General features: G+C 38.8%; 1 protein-coding gene across 24 annotated transcripts in view; it reads right to left on the bottom strand.

Annotated features, from left to right (window-relative positions):
* The window catches only part of MCF2L (MCF.2 cell line derived transforming sequence like), a 163906-nt gene that overhangs the window by 58544 nt on the left and 90333 nt on the right, over positions 1 to 15029 (bottom strand). For all 24 annotated transcript variants that reach the window (XR_010471714.1, XR_010471715.1, XM_065058970.1 and 21 more), the window contains one exon: positions 7793 to 7876. Coding sequence is in view for 22 of the 24 variants with exons in the window: in XM_065058970.1 (XP_064915042.1) it covers positions 7793 to 7876 (84 nt within the window). In the remaining 2 variants the exon portion in view is untranslated. The remainder of the gene's footprint in view (positions 1 to 7792; positions 7877 to 15029) is intronic.

The raw sequence follows: 15029 nt of genomic DNA, 5'->3' as shown, positions 1-15029 counted from the left end.
TGAAAGTTATGCTTGCTTGACAGTTCAAGAAAAGAGAACAAAACCAGCCAAAAATTATTGTGACAAAATAATAAGGATATTTTTTCCAGCCCTGAAATCTGATGATTGTGCAGAAATCAGCTGTAAACTATATTAACAGCACTGTCTGATCATTACATCAAGAGTGACTTGTAAAAATTGAAGTGTACTGTTACCACTTCAAGTGCCTTTACATATAACCTCACCAGAAAAAAAAGGAAACATATTTGAGCTCAGATTCATCTGATAAAAGAAACCACCATTTCCTTCCAAACCACACATAATCGGAAGAGCTCAAATAGCATCCTTATGTTAATTTGTGGTGAATCTGACTTCAGTCTAGCAGCTTACAGGCAATATGGTGCTTACCACTGTGCAGCTCTTGAAATCAAACTACGTCAGAAAATAACATGCTCTGGATGCATTTAAATGACAACAAATGCAACTATTATGCAAATATCACAAGTTTGCAAGCATAACCTTTACAACACATCCAAACACGGCAACATTAAGTCAAGTCAGTTAATGTTACCTATATATATGTTCATAACACAAATGTGAGTTAAGACCAATTTTGATTCTATTATTTTGTTTTATAACTAGGCTCTCAGGACCAAAGCATTTGCCCCTCTCATTAAAAACATTTTTCAAGCATGATAATGATTATTTCTGTTGCTCGCGAGGTGTTCTTCTCTCTCTAGAATATCTATTTTTAGGTACAATTATACATTATTTGCTGTATCCCCATTGGTTACTTGTTTTGTTCTACTTCATTTCCATAAATAGGACATATGAAACAAAAGAACAACAACAGGCTTGCAGGACATGTCCTAAAAGCAGAAGCCTAGACTATGATCTTCAGGAAGTTCCCAGACCACCACAAATTATCAAGGGCAAATAGAGCCATCCTGCCTTGACACTGCTGATTAGTTTTCAGTCTCTAGTACAGTCATCCATGGTTACCTTGGGTGGAGCCAACTCTGTCCTGACACATACTGTTAGAAGATCATTGTTCACCAATTATCGTTTTCTCCAGTATTTTCCTGCATGTATACCTTCAAATGCTGCTCAACTGCCTTATCAGGACCCCACTGCTGAAAAGAGTTTAGGGCAGAGTGACCTGAAGTGCTATACATAACAAATTCTGTAAAATTTCAGCTTTAACATCACTCCCCTATAGAAATCGCTTTCTATATTGCTGCTTTAAATACATGGCCATCAATGGGAGACGGGCCACTCTAGCAAAGCAGTCGCTACTTCAAAATGCAAGTTTGCCATGGCAAGCTACAAAAAGGGCACAGGAAATCTAACCAAGTAAAAACCCTACATATAAATCATGTCTGCATTAAAAAATAGTAAAAGCAGTAAGCAGGTTCATTTTTTAAAGTGTCCTTTATTTCATAATGAACCTGATGCAGCAAGGAATGACTTTTTCCTTTATTTGGACTCACTTTTTCTTGCTTCACCTCTGCATTGCACAGTTTATTCCGAAATTAGCTATGTAAAATGTGATTTTCTTTCCTCCTCTAAGAAGTAAATCAGGCCACAGAATTTAGGGGAAGGAGACAAAAGGGAAAGATTAGGAAGCTTGATGGCATTTTGTTGTTTTTGTTTTTAGTGAGAGCACTCCGAGTGACAAAATGAACTATTATACTTCCCTCATCCTTCTTGAAACACAGGTTTAAGGAAAAAATTAAAAAAAACCTTATTAGAACCAATTCACATAATAACCTTCCAGCGCCTCAGAATTATACACACCCAATTACAAAAAAAGGCCACAAATACTTTGATGAACTCTGTGAGTGCTACAACTCATGAAAATAATTCAAATTGTACAAAGTATTTTTTTAATAAGCAAATGGAATTTTAATCGCCATCCAAAAAATTAGTGATTTAACTGTAATGTTTTAATAAATTCAAGTCTTTTCTAGAATGACTGTCTCTCATTACCCCAGTCATAACCACTGAAAATCATTTATTTTTCCGTCCCTTCTAGCTCACAGTCCTGAAATTTAAACCACAGCTGTGAGATACACTGACCTATTCAACTGGAATTTAATAGTTTTATGTGTTCCTAAGACAACCAAGTATCTCTCTGAAAGCAATTTCTTAGTCTAATCTCTTTTTTTTTTTCAAACTAAATTTCCAAAAGGATATTAAACCCCCTTATTTTTGTTAAAAAAGTAAGTAGACCTCCTTTCACCCTACTTCCGCGAGCCTTCGTTAAAGAAAAACTTGTTATTAACTCAGTTAAAACTGACTTGTGCAACCTATTCAACTGAAACTTCTTTTACAGATTTAGTATCAAAAAATCCCACAAAATGCCTCTCTGAAATGGGATTTTTTCAATGGATAAAGCCCTACAATTCTAGAAAACCTCCAGTTAGGTTGAGCTCTTCTACATATATGTATGTGCCTTGGTCTAAAGCCAGTTTTTACAATGGCAACAGCCCTGCATTTCAGAGAAATATGCATTTTAAAAAACAAGTTGAATTGCATTAGCTCCACAGGTCAGATAGGAAAATGACTGATCTGTGTTTAGGGAACAGTACTTTGTGTTCCTAACTGTTGTATACAATTATTTAAACAATAGGACTGACCATTACAGTTATGTGGGCCCAGAGCACTGTGATCTTGTGTATGAAAGAAGTGGAAAAACGATCCTTGCTAAACTATCTGTGTTACTGTGAGACGGGACTGGTGAAGTTTATCTAAAGTCTAAGTAATTTAGCATTTATTCTTTATATTCTGCTGAGTCTAAATTTTCCCATCACAGTTGCAATCTCTTTTGGGATTGTTCTTTTTTATTAAGCAGGTCGGGTGACAGAGAAGTGCTGAACCAAGGAAACTGCAACAGTGTTTTACACAAATTCTAATCAACAGGCATATTAGTGACTTCCTATCTAAAAAACAATCTCAAGTGAGAAATAATTAGCATTCTTTTCAACATGAAATGGCACTGGCAGGGAAAATTACAAGAACTACAAATTGTACAGCTGCTAAAAACACGTGTATGTGCACACACACATAAAGGGTAATTCCCCACAACCCTGTGAAAGACATGGCAGGTTCTTTTTGGTATAGCCAGCAAAATTTGGGAGTAGCAAAGGAGGGTGCTCAGATTTCCAGGAAAAAAGAGCAGGAAATTATTTTCTAATGTTTCCCTAATAATTCAGTTCCTGTTTGCATAAGAAAAGGTATTTGCAAAAGCACTCTGCCCACACCTGCAAAAAGGAAGGTAGATGGATATAATTAGATGATGATGGAGCAAAGAGACAGGTCTGCTAGCCTGAATCTATAATGCAAATGAAATGGTATTGGGACCATAACAAAAATAAAATAAATCTCTACATTGATCAATATTCACTCACAAGATTCAAGAGCATCACCATTGTCAAATGATTTGCACCTACAACTTTAGTTCAAAAGACCTGGCTTATGTAAAAGTTTGTTTGCAGTCATGTCAAAAGGGAGGTCCTCTGGTGAAAGAGGGAAAAAGCTTATTACACATTTTGCTTTTCTGTTGTGGCAGTTCCTCTGTTATGTTTGTATATTTCTGATAAAAATTTCTCCTTTTTACTTGTATAATATACTTAACTGGAGTACTCGGAGTATTCGAAATTACATGTAGGCTTCCATGAGGCAGTGGATAAAAGCTTCATTGCATATCCTTTGCAAAGTGAAACAGAATCAAGGGGCATTTATTAAAATATTCTTTCCTTCAAACCAGAGAGAAGTTTCATTTGTATGACTTCACAAGCTGCATTTTGCCTAGGTTGATTAGCAGCAAGTAGGCCTAGAAATCAGAGTTCAATAACTAAATTTGTACCTGAATGTATTTGAACTGGAGATCTCTTACCCAACGATTCTTTTATTTTTATCTTTTCCCCTTTCTCTTTACTATTTCTAAAAATTTTTTTAAACAAATTTCTAAAGACAGTGGATTTAGCACAGCGAACATAAACAAGCAGTTAAGCCTTCACCTGTGCAAGACAGAAACTAAGTAAAACCTCTTCCACTGCCGATACACAAAACATATATTGAACATGTATTTGCAACAAAAATCAAGTCGATATTTTTAAAGAAGTGATGCAATGTATGCGGTGGTACAGGATCCACTCAGGTGTTTTCAAACGCAGTTTTACAAAAAGGCTCAGTACCTATGGATACTTCAAAGGGAACAGTTGAACCAGTGTGGTATTTTCAGGTCATTTCCACAGCAGAGAGCCAGAGCACAGCAAAGGAAATAAAGTTACAGAGACTGAGGAGAATCTAATAATTTAGAATGGCAATTTAAAGGGCCAGAGACATAAGCATTTGGAAAGCTCATACCAATGCTAAGTTTTTCAAGTGCAGGAACAAAACCTATGAATTTACAGGCAAAAATGTAAGTCACATGAACCTGTATTTGTATTTCCTGTGATGGAAATATTTTGTCTGAAGTTGTTCAATGTATAAAGAGACATCCAAAGAAAAGCGAGTTGAAATAGTTGGTTCAGTGCTTATGACGGCCAAGAGTCTCATTTGCACATCACATAGCTTGTATGATTTAAGATGCATACAAACACACACAACTGTCTGTGCTCTCATCTTCATCTACATTTATTTCAACATACCTACATAGAGAAATGGCAGAGAGTTGCAAAGTTGGGTAGGACAATCACACAGCAACTTTCTAATCAAGGAAAGAGAAAATTATGACTGAAAATATAAAATGTGAATGGAAGACTGTAAGGAATATATTTTCCAGAGACTTTTAAATGGACTTTTCAATGTCCTTTGTGAGGATAATTTAAAAAAAAAAAGGCAGAAGACCCTTTGCAATACAGAAAAAAAAAGTGGTTTCACAAATACTTACTAAAGGAAGAAAAAAGGTGAAACAATGAACCACGTAGAGAGGACGTTTAATACAGCCTAGCAACAACAAAAAAAGTAATGACAATTCTTGCAAAGATAAGGAGCTCGTTCCACATAAAGAAAAAGCTCCAAGGGAAAAAGTAAACAGCTGGGTCTGTGGTAAAATATTAACTTTGGGGTTTATAAACTTGTTAAGTGAATGATTAAAAACCTAATCCACAGCTCATCCCTTCATTAGATTGATGCTGAACACACAACTGCATACTCACTGCCGTGCAAGAGCTGGAGCCGGAGCCTTCAACATCTCTTGGAGTAGCACCTGGGTCTAATTGCACTTTGCTCTATTTACCAACAAACTAAAGTATTAATGGAAATTTTTCTTTTATTTTGTTTTGTTTCAAGTCTAACTTGTCTGTCCCTATACTCCTACATATATTCCTATGTCCCTATTTCTACTACAATCTAACAGAATGAGGGACATAAATTACTTTGTACCTGCAAGGGAAAAGAGACCAAGAGAAAGGATTGACCCTGATTTACATGAAAACACAGAAAGTGGTTTGGGAAGGGCTACAGCCTTTAGCCACAGAAGCAGATGAGGCTTCATTCACTATTCAAGCAAGCATCCCACAAGACCTAGATACATCCTATTAGAGAAACTAAAGCAATTCTCAAGTTCTCTCACATTATTGTTAAAAAGCCAAAGACTAAAATATAAAATGCATCTAAGATGTTAAGGGATTTACTGTACCTGCAAAGATATTAGCTACCAGAAGTATTAGTAATCGATAGATTTCATTTTAATGAGTTGTATGCTGTGTCCTAATATTCTATTTCCAAGCCAACTTAGTAGTAAGCAAAAAAGTCCCCTTCAAAGACACACACCGTGAATGTCTAAGTGGCATCTCCAGCAAAGTCACTCGTAAGCACAACTGCAAGAGTAAACAAATTGTACGTAAATCAAGTTGTAAAACATTAGCTCTGTTCCTTTGTTCACAGAACCCATAATGACACTATTTGTCACAGCACAGAAAATGAACCCTCAGTGTCCTGCAAGAGAATATTAGCATAAAATAACTGAAGTCCAACGTGAAATGAAAACGCCTAATAGTCAAATTGCCCAAGAGTAATAAAATCAGCAGAGAACACAGGCACAGTCCACAGTACGCAGCTGTCCTACTATCTCAAGCAAATAAAGCAGATTTCTAATAGACAGGAGAGTGAATAAGTAGAAGAAAACAGAATGAGAAACGGCTGCTCTTAGTAAGCTCCACTGCACAGTGGATGTAACAAGTGCTGAAGACTTTTGTGGCTGTGCAAACTCAACAATCTTAAGAAGCGAACAATCTCCAGCTGGAGCCAGTGAGATTTTATTTATCTACTGAAATCATCAGTTTTCCCCTCATTTCAAAGGGACAAAAAAAAAAAAAAAAGTAAACCCTACTTGCAGTTTCCAGGATAGGTTGATTCTGGAATAATACTACCATAAGCTTTTTTAGCTCCTGGATAAGAAGGAAGAGCTTGGGAAGTCAGAAAAATAAAGTGCCAGGAAAGAACTGTAGCTTAAACATCATCATCTCAAATGGAACATGAACATCCAACTACATAAACAAAATTATCTTATTTCCAAGTGCTACCATCACCCCACAGAGAACATAGTACCATGGACCAATGTTTAGTTTAGCTTCTGCAGCAGGAATCAATCATAATTAATGACTATAAGCACAACAAAATTTAATGAACTCTTGCCAAGCACAGCATTGCTTCATTCCTCTCTGTCTCTCGATCTGACGGAGGGAGGGATTCAAAGAAAGAGGGAACAGTCATAAAGCCCAGCTTAAGTCTAGAGAGGTAAATCTCCTTTACACTGAAGGTGGCAGGGCAGCTCTGCAGAGCCACTGATGTTATCCCTCTGTGCAAACTGGAGCGAGGGCAGGGCAGTAACTCCAGCAAGTTCACTGTCACACACCTGCAAGTCCTTTATAGAGAGGAAAACCACCTCAGAAGCTTATCAGACACCTGACACACAGCCTGCTCAGCGAGCAAAGCACCATTAGCAGCCAGCCGTGATATCAGCATAGAGACGGACGAAGCCCAGCAACTGACACCTGCACGGCACATAAACACAGGCCCCCTTGCCCATCTGGCACAGGCTGTCCAGTGGGAAAGACACTCTGTGCTGTGTGAACATGGCTGTGCTGTTTTAGAGATGGCTTTAAGCCTAAAAGAAGGTTCCTTTTCTAAAGGCAGGCAGTGGTACCAAGGCAAAAAAACTGTCTAGAAGTTGTTGCTATACATGCCTCACCCTTGCAACAGGGCTGTGGAGGAACATGGTGTCATGGTGCTCACACAGGCACTACTTTGGTCAAGTTCCAGGTGTCAGCTTAGGCTTCAGTATCAAAGCTGACAGCAGAGCCAGAAGCAGCATAGCCTGTGGGTTGAGGACTGTGAGACCACAGCAACCACCAGCATGTCCACACTGCACTCCCCAGCTCCCAGCAAGGGCTCAGTTAGGTCAGAGACAAGTTCCAGGTTGGTGTGTGAGCCCTGTCCTAGCTGCAAGCACTGGGGAGCTCAGGGGAAGCACCCACAGCTCCCTTAGCACTGACTGGAGGAGACTACATTTTCCTGTACTGGGTTTGTCAGTACTACCTTATTTATTTTACCCTGTATGTTTTTAATCCTACCCTCAATTTCCTCCCGTTATCCTGGAAAATGAACTATAAAATCCCTATTATACATTAAAAAAAAAAAAAAATCTTCATAAATCCTTAAATAACACATCTTGGTAGTCTGTATTTTAAGTTGCTCATAAAATAGGAGTTTTTCCTATATGAGAAGTCAAAAACTATAAATGCGTAACAGGCCCAACCATACACCTGAGCAATGACTGTAGAAGGGAACACCATAGTCTTACCTGACAGGTAAGCAAACTGTTTCTTTAACTGGTCCTGAATATCTGCAGCATAGAGGGGGATGATATCCTGATGCATGATTTCATCTGTGGAGGAAAAACAGAAATTTGCATTGCAAAGTCATTTTGTGTAAAATTTCACAGCAGAAATAAAAATCAACCCTAGAACACAAACAGACAGAAAACCGTCCAAGTTTTGAAAAAATATATGAAAATGTTTGGAGTCTTTCAAGTGTTTGCCAAGGGCAAACTGTTCTTTGAAGAGCATATTGATAAAAGGATAATGTGGATTTGCTGACACTCAGAAGCAGTACAGGGTATCACTGAACTGAACACTGTAGAGCAAATATTCCTCAGGAATGACGTTAAACAGTGGATATTTTAGATATTCAGTTTTTATTAAAACCTTCTCAACTCATAGGAGAAACTTATGTTCCCTCCAACTTGCTGTCTAGTGTTCAGATACTTTAAGGCAACAGTGTTCAATAAGGTAGGTAGAACAGACTTGAAAGCTCATATTGAACACACACACACACACACACACACACACACACACACACACACACACACACACACACACTCTCGTACCTCAACTGTGAAAAGCATTGAGTCATCTTTTATCTCAGGCCATCCACTTTAGATGCACAACAAACATACTGCTTTCCCGAGTCATAGTTTTTTTGCCACAGTGTTTGAACAGAGGTATTTCCAAGTGTATTTCCAGAGGTCAAGCAGAAACTTGACAAAGACTTCATGAGTTGCCTCATTCATTAAACTATGACCTCTTTTTCTTTTTTTACAAAAAAACGCAAAGTTTTACTTTTTTGCAATTGCTAAAAATTAATTATTCTACATTTTTTGCTTCATTGTAAAGCAGTGAAGGGATAACCTAGCACTTTCATTATTTGGTTTTCAATATTTCTTTTAATCTGGCATTGTATAAATAAGTTTTGTTTTTAACGTATATTGAAACGCCAATAAGATAGACTCAAATCTGACACTCAGAACTGTGAGCATGCACAGGAAAAGTAAGTAAAAACCTAAAAGTGATGTAAGGAGAAATATCATTTGCTATGAAGCGCAGACAGATCAAGCAGAAGTAGAGCTCTGTCCCCCAAGGAAGGGACTTGCTGTTACTGAGATCTTTCAAATGCTATAACATATCTTGAGGGGAGAGCTGCTCACTTTTACAAGCAATTCTCATATGTGTAAAATTCCAAGAACTGTATTTATTTGAGAACAGCCAAAAAGCCCTCCACTTTCAGTTACTTTTTCCATATAAGCAACAACTTACACTGGGAAACAGAACTTCTCTGTTCTCTTTTGGCCAGTCTGGCAGGGAAAGACCCATGACCACTTGTAAGGTCATACACTGATTAGAGCTATTTTTCTGCATCCGGTGAACTGCTGCTTGATCAGAAGACCTCTGCATACCATGCTGCCAAATCTGTAAGTGGATATCTTTAACTGTTAAGTCACATTTCACCCAGACCTTCAGTTATGTCATCATCGTAACTGTGTTAAGACAAAACTGAACACAGACCTTTCAAAGGCCCAATCTCAGATGACCAAGTCATTTCCGGAAGATTTGACCATCTCCGAGGGAAAAGGATTCTAGATTTTATTTTTGCTGTCAGTACTTTTTAATAGAAGGAGCCCTCCTGCAGCAGTGTGTAAGAAACTAAATAAAACACCCCCTGATTCTGCAAGCCAATGCCTGAAGCTGGACCCATTTACCTGAATATAACCTACAACAGGACCAATGCCTAATTTTCTGGTGGGAGGTAGGAAAAGGGAAAAGAAGGTCATCACTTTGCAATATGCCATTCTGCCTAAAGTCACAGACAGAAATTATCTGCATTACTGCAGCATATGCATGTAATAAAATAGGTGCACTTTGCACATGCAAATAAATATGTGACACACATACTTGCCCACATATTCAAGTGGGCAAGATATGTGTAAGTCAGGGAAACTCTTTGTTTTCTAGATACGTAACAATCAGCATTTCCTCGTGTATCAGTGTGATCAATCCCACTGTGGTCCTGACTTCTGCCAGGTAAATAGGCAAGTCTAGATCTGATTGCCTCAGTATCCTCTCTGATAGGAACAGCAACTTTTGCAATCAGTACAGGACAGCCCACAACCATATGGATAGATACTGTTTCACTGAAAAGGCAGTCTTTTCCTCCCCCCTGATTTTAAACTCAGTTTTAACTCAGATTGAAGAGCCAGTGTGTTTGCAACTGCAGAAGCAGCACACTCTGCCTGTTCACAGAGGTAAAACCTCCAGAAGCCCGTCTTGCCGCTCTCTCCTCCACCAAGGCTCAGCCCCCTCCTCAGCTTGCTTTTGCTGATCCGGTGTCATGACACTTGTCAAGAAGCAGAATATACATTAACATTAGAGCTGACTTCTTCAATAATTTGAAACAACTGAGATAAAATATAGTGGTACAAGACAAAGCGAGAAAATGCAACTCTGGGAACTGCTGCACAGTTCACATTCAGCCACTTGACAGAATACACCTGAACACACTATCAGTGCTCACAGATTTAGGCAGAAATCCCTCTCCAAACCATGTCTCCTCTCAGAGGAGATGCAATTGTAAAAACTCATCGCTCTGCATCATTTCCTTTGTATTTAGTATCCCTTTAGAAAAGGGAGTTTATTGCTCATGGACTTTGGGGAAAATAATTTCTTGGAAATATTCTTTAAATAGAAAACCTGCTACCTGCTGAAGTCTTTAGAGACAATTTCCATTTCAGTAAAGCTAATTAAGTGCACATTAAAACACAGAATTACTAAAAATCTGTTCACTGTCTTCAATGAATTTTTACAGGCTTGAACTCTACTTACAGGGATTAATACTTACACAGCCCATGATTTTTCCTGTTCAACCTCGACTGCTTTACATAGTGTTTTCAAAACAGATACCTAAAAGTTTGTCTGTTTTACTGTATCTAAAATTCATGGCTGAAAGGAGATGCTCACAACAAAACATGCTAGAATATCCAGTCTTTCCTGAAGAGCTCATTCAAAGTGTCTTCCAGGGCAGTCTGCTTAAAATAAAGCCCCTAGGATTTATAATGCATCTAATATTGTGGGTGCTAATAAACAGTAAAATAAGGTCCTGTAAAGTTACTACTGCTTTTTTTAGTCATTATTTTTAAATACTGAACACATATAATAGCTTGGAATGCAGAAATATTTTTTTCCTAGGCCAGCAACTGGAGGTCCTTTAAAAAATACATTATCTAGCATTTAAATTATAAGTGTAGGAGAGGATAGAAGTGTTGTTTTACTAACATAAAGGACTCACTTAAGTATGTGGTTCTTATTTAAAAAGTCTTTATCTTTAAAAATGTGAACCACAGTCCTGCAGATATGTAATACTCTAATCCAATTTTAAATCTTGCTTTAACAGTCCTGCCTATTCTGATGGAGGAAGATGGCTGAGAAGGGCCTGACCCCACCCTATCAAAGGCCTCTGACTACATTTCAAACGATCAGGATGACAGATGTAAGCATGAAGGCACAAAGATAACTTGTGCTTGAATTACCTGGTCCCAGTAAGCCCTGATGAAACCCGGATCTCGGAAAACGATCAGTGTCACTCAAGTCAGGATTTTCACTTATCGGTAAAAGGCTCCTCTTTCTCTTCTGATCAAACAAAATTCATTGGGAGTTTGCCTGACATGCTGAAGCAAAACCATTTTCACAGAAGACAAGGCTGGAGGGAGTCTGAACGGATTGTGCCTACGTTACATGAAAAGAAGCCACCTGACACAGCTCACGAGCCTCTCGTAATGGGTTTAATCCAATTCCCACTGAGCCAGCTGGAATTACACCTCCCTTTGAGTAGTTCTGTATGAAATCCTACAGCCATTACTTTATGCCAACCTGTTTGTACACACATGAACACAATTATGCCTTTCAGCACAGATCCCATTAGTGCACCATAAAGCAAACTACCAATAACTTTTCCTCCTCCCTTTACTTGCTGAGTCAGCAAGATATTCCTGAAAATATGTCTGTAGCTTTTCTATGAAATTCATGCCTTAAACTGTAGAAATAACGACTTTTTCCTCAACTGGATTTGTTTTGTTTCTCCTCTGGAACAGCCTACGAAGAGTTGAATGCCTTTTATGAAGGGGGTCTTAGTTTGAAAAAAAATCTCTTCATTAAAGCACCCTCCCATCTGGTAATTATAAATGCAAGATAATGACTTTCAGAACAGTCCCTTCATCTCTCTCAGCCCCAAGGCAAACCTTTCACTTCCTCATTCTTCCCTCTTCATCTTCACCCCCTGACCACCACCACTAACAGTCAGTTCCTTTGTGTAGCCCCCAAAGGAGGCAGGGCCAGAGCAGCAGAGCTGGTGAAGATAGCTCACTTCTGTGCTAAGCCACATGAAACTAATCAGCCAGTCAATATACCAGGAGAGCTCTCCAGTTTTAAAACTGGTGTGGTTTTTTGTTTTAAATGTTGCTGAATAGTGATGATGCCTGCAAGCTCTGTGCTGGGTGTGCTCAGAAATAACAGCTGCATACTGAACTCCTCAGGTCCATGTGCTACCTATAAATACATTGAACTGATCATAGAATCACAGAATGGTTTTGCTTGGAAGAGACCCTTAAGATCATCAAGTCCAACCATAACCTCACTCAGGCACTAAACCATGTCCCTAAGAACCTCATCTACACATCTTTTAAACACCTCGAGGGATGGTGACTCCACCACTTCCCTGGGCAGCCTGTTCCAATGCTTGATAACCCTTTTCCGGGAAGAAATGTTTCCTAATATCCAATCTGAACCTCTCCTGGTGCAGCTTGAGGCCACTTCCACTCATGCTATCACTTGTTACTTGACAGAAGAGACCAACCCCATCCACGCTACAGCCTCCTTTCAGGTGGTTGCAGAGAGCGATAAGGTCTCCCCTCAGCCTCCTTTTCTCCAGGCTGAACAGCCCCAGTTCCCTCAGCCGCTCCTCATCAGACTTGTGCTCCAGACCCCTCACCAGCTTCGTTGCCCTTCTCTGAACTCTCTCTAGTACCTAGGAGTGACATGACAGGAATTCATGAAAATGTTCATAAACTAAGTATTAAAACCTCACTAGACTGAAATATCTTGCGGAAGAGTTCATTTATATTTTATTTGACTACGCTGCCATCAAAACAAGGAGCCAGGAAAAGTCAATTATTAAATCTCTGGAATTTTCATGCAAAACACAGTTCTCTGCTGAAGTGTAGTTAGGAAGGAATTTTTCACCCAAGTAAAACAGTTCTCTCATAACTTGTGCATTTCTGGTCAGCTAAAATATCCCAAGCAGGCAAGAATTATGATTTTTGTCTCCACCAGCATCCCAGTTGCTAGCACAAATAGAAATAAAGCAACCTAGAGCTCCAAACAGCTTCATATGGCACTGGGTGTCCAAAAAATGTTTTAAATGTACAGGTATGTAACCATCTTGCCTGTAAAAGTTTTACAGCTACATCTCCTATTTCCTCTCCCAGTCAGAAAAGACAGTTTCCTTTCAAGAGCCCTGGGGCATAAGAGATGCTCAAGTTGAGGTTTCAGCAAATCATGCTTTATAAAAGTTATTCTTCTGTGTCATTATTAACCACAGTTCATTTTCTAGGACCATATAGCCTATGCCACAATATGCATAGAACCGCATGTCTGCATAGCCTATTGCTACAATAGGCTAGGTCAGAATCCCATACATTTTCAGTGTTAAGTAAGGATCTAGCCGAGTCAAGACTTGGATTTGGATTTTCTTTAGCAGTACTGCTTCCATGTGATGTTCCCTCTATTGCAAGCCCATGCAGAGTGGACAGAGACACTTACTGAATGGTGTTTTGAATGACTCATGCATCAGAAGCCTTGACCATTCAGATCTTTCAGACTCCACAATATTTCTGCAGCACTGCTCACGATCCCGAAGTTCTGGTAATATTTAAATGACCCAGTTGAAATGAAACTTGGTAACTCTGCTTATTTAATTATACCTGAAGGACACCACAACTACTTAGAAGACACACAGATTAGAATCACAGAAATAATTCTGAAAGGCTGCAATTCCAGAATTAAAATACAAGAGGCAGGAACATGTCATGGGCAAAATAACAGAAAAGCGAAAAATCTCTGCGTTATATAGACACCTACTGAACCACCTGCTTTTAAAGATTTTTTTGAGGTGTACAGCAAATGCAGTGCTGCTGGGCTGGCACAAGATGTCAAGAGGTGTAACAGTTCCCATCTTCTTATCTCAAATTACAAAATGCCTGCTCAAAAGCATACTTTGAGATCCAACCAAGACTTTGGTTTCTTTCAAACTCTTCTCGAAAATTTTTCGATTTGACCATTTATTATGCATGTCAAAGGATGTACTTATTTTTGTTCCTTCTTCCACCTCCACTTTTGCAAAAGGCAGCAAAGTTCTTTGACTCAGTTTGCCTAAGTAATGTCACCTCAAAGCACAAACATCAGAGGAAATATAATCCCCCCCCTTCCAGCTTCTCAGAGATCAGCTTTAATTTTAGGTAGGACTTACAAGATTACTCAAATACTAGCTAATCTGTAACTAGAAGAAAACAACGTAGTAATTAAGAAGTCAATCTAAGGATCAACAACAAGACTCAGTATTTCTTTGTACTTAAAGAAAATCTAAAACAAGATAAAAGGGGAGGGTGGGAAGAGAAGATTTGCCATTTTTGCAATAAATCTGAAGGTGTTACCACTTACAGCATCTAATCTGTTTTGCCACGCTTTTGCTCCCTATAGTGCTTAAGTTCACCTAGCCTGTTTTGGTGAGAAAGATTTTCTTTGTGTTATTTCAAGTCATAATTACTCACTTCCCAAACTGAAAGGGAAGAGGAACTTTGAATCATGCCACGCAGCTGTAATATAGCATAGATTTTATTAGCCACAAAAAGGACAGAGATAAAAGGCAGCCACACTGTCACATGGACTTCCAACCTAAAAGTAAAAATTTACCTGGTGCATACCGCATGCTATTACTATTACACAATAACATTCCTCTCATCCCCATTGCAGGGTGCCCTGAAGAAAGCCAAGCCTCCTGGCAAACCCTTTTCTGCGCTTGCAGGATAGTTTCAGACTGCTGGGAACCAGGGCCCCAAAACAAGGTTAACAAATGCTGCCGAAACCACGGCAACATTAACTACTTAATAATGCAAATCATGCTGAGCGTACAATATAAAATTATTTCTAAAGTAT

This window comes from Columba livia, chromosome 1, assembly GCF_036013475.1.
Source record: "Columba livia isolate bColLiv1 breed racing homer chromosome 1, bColLiv1.pat.W.v2, whole genome shotgun sequence".
In the NCBI taxonomy this organism is placed as follows: domain Eukaryota; kingdom Metazoa; phylum Chordata; class Aves; order Columbiformes; family Columbidae; genus Columba; species Columba livia.
The sequence above is the reverse complement of the archived record's forward strand: the minus strand, read 5'-3'. Positions and strand labels throughout refer to the sequence as shown.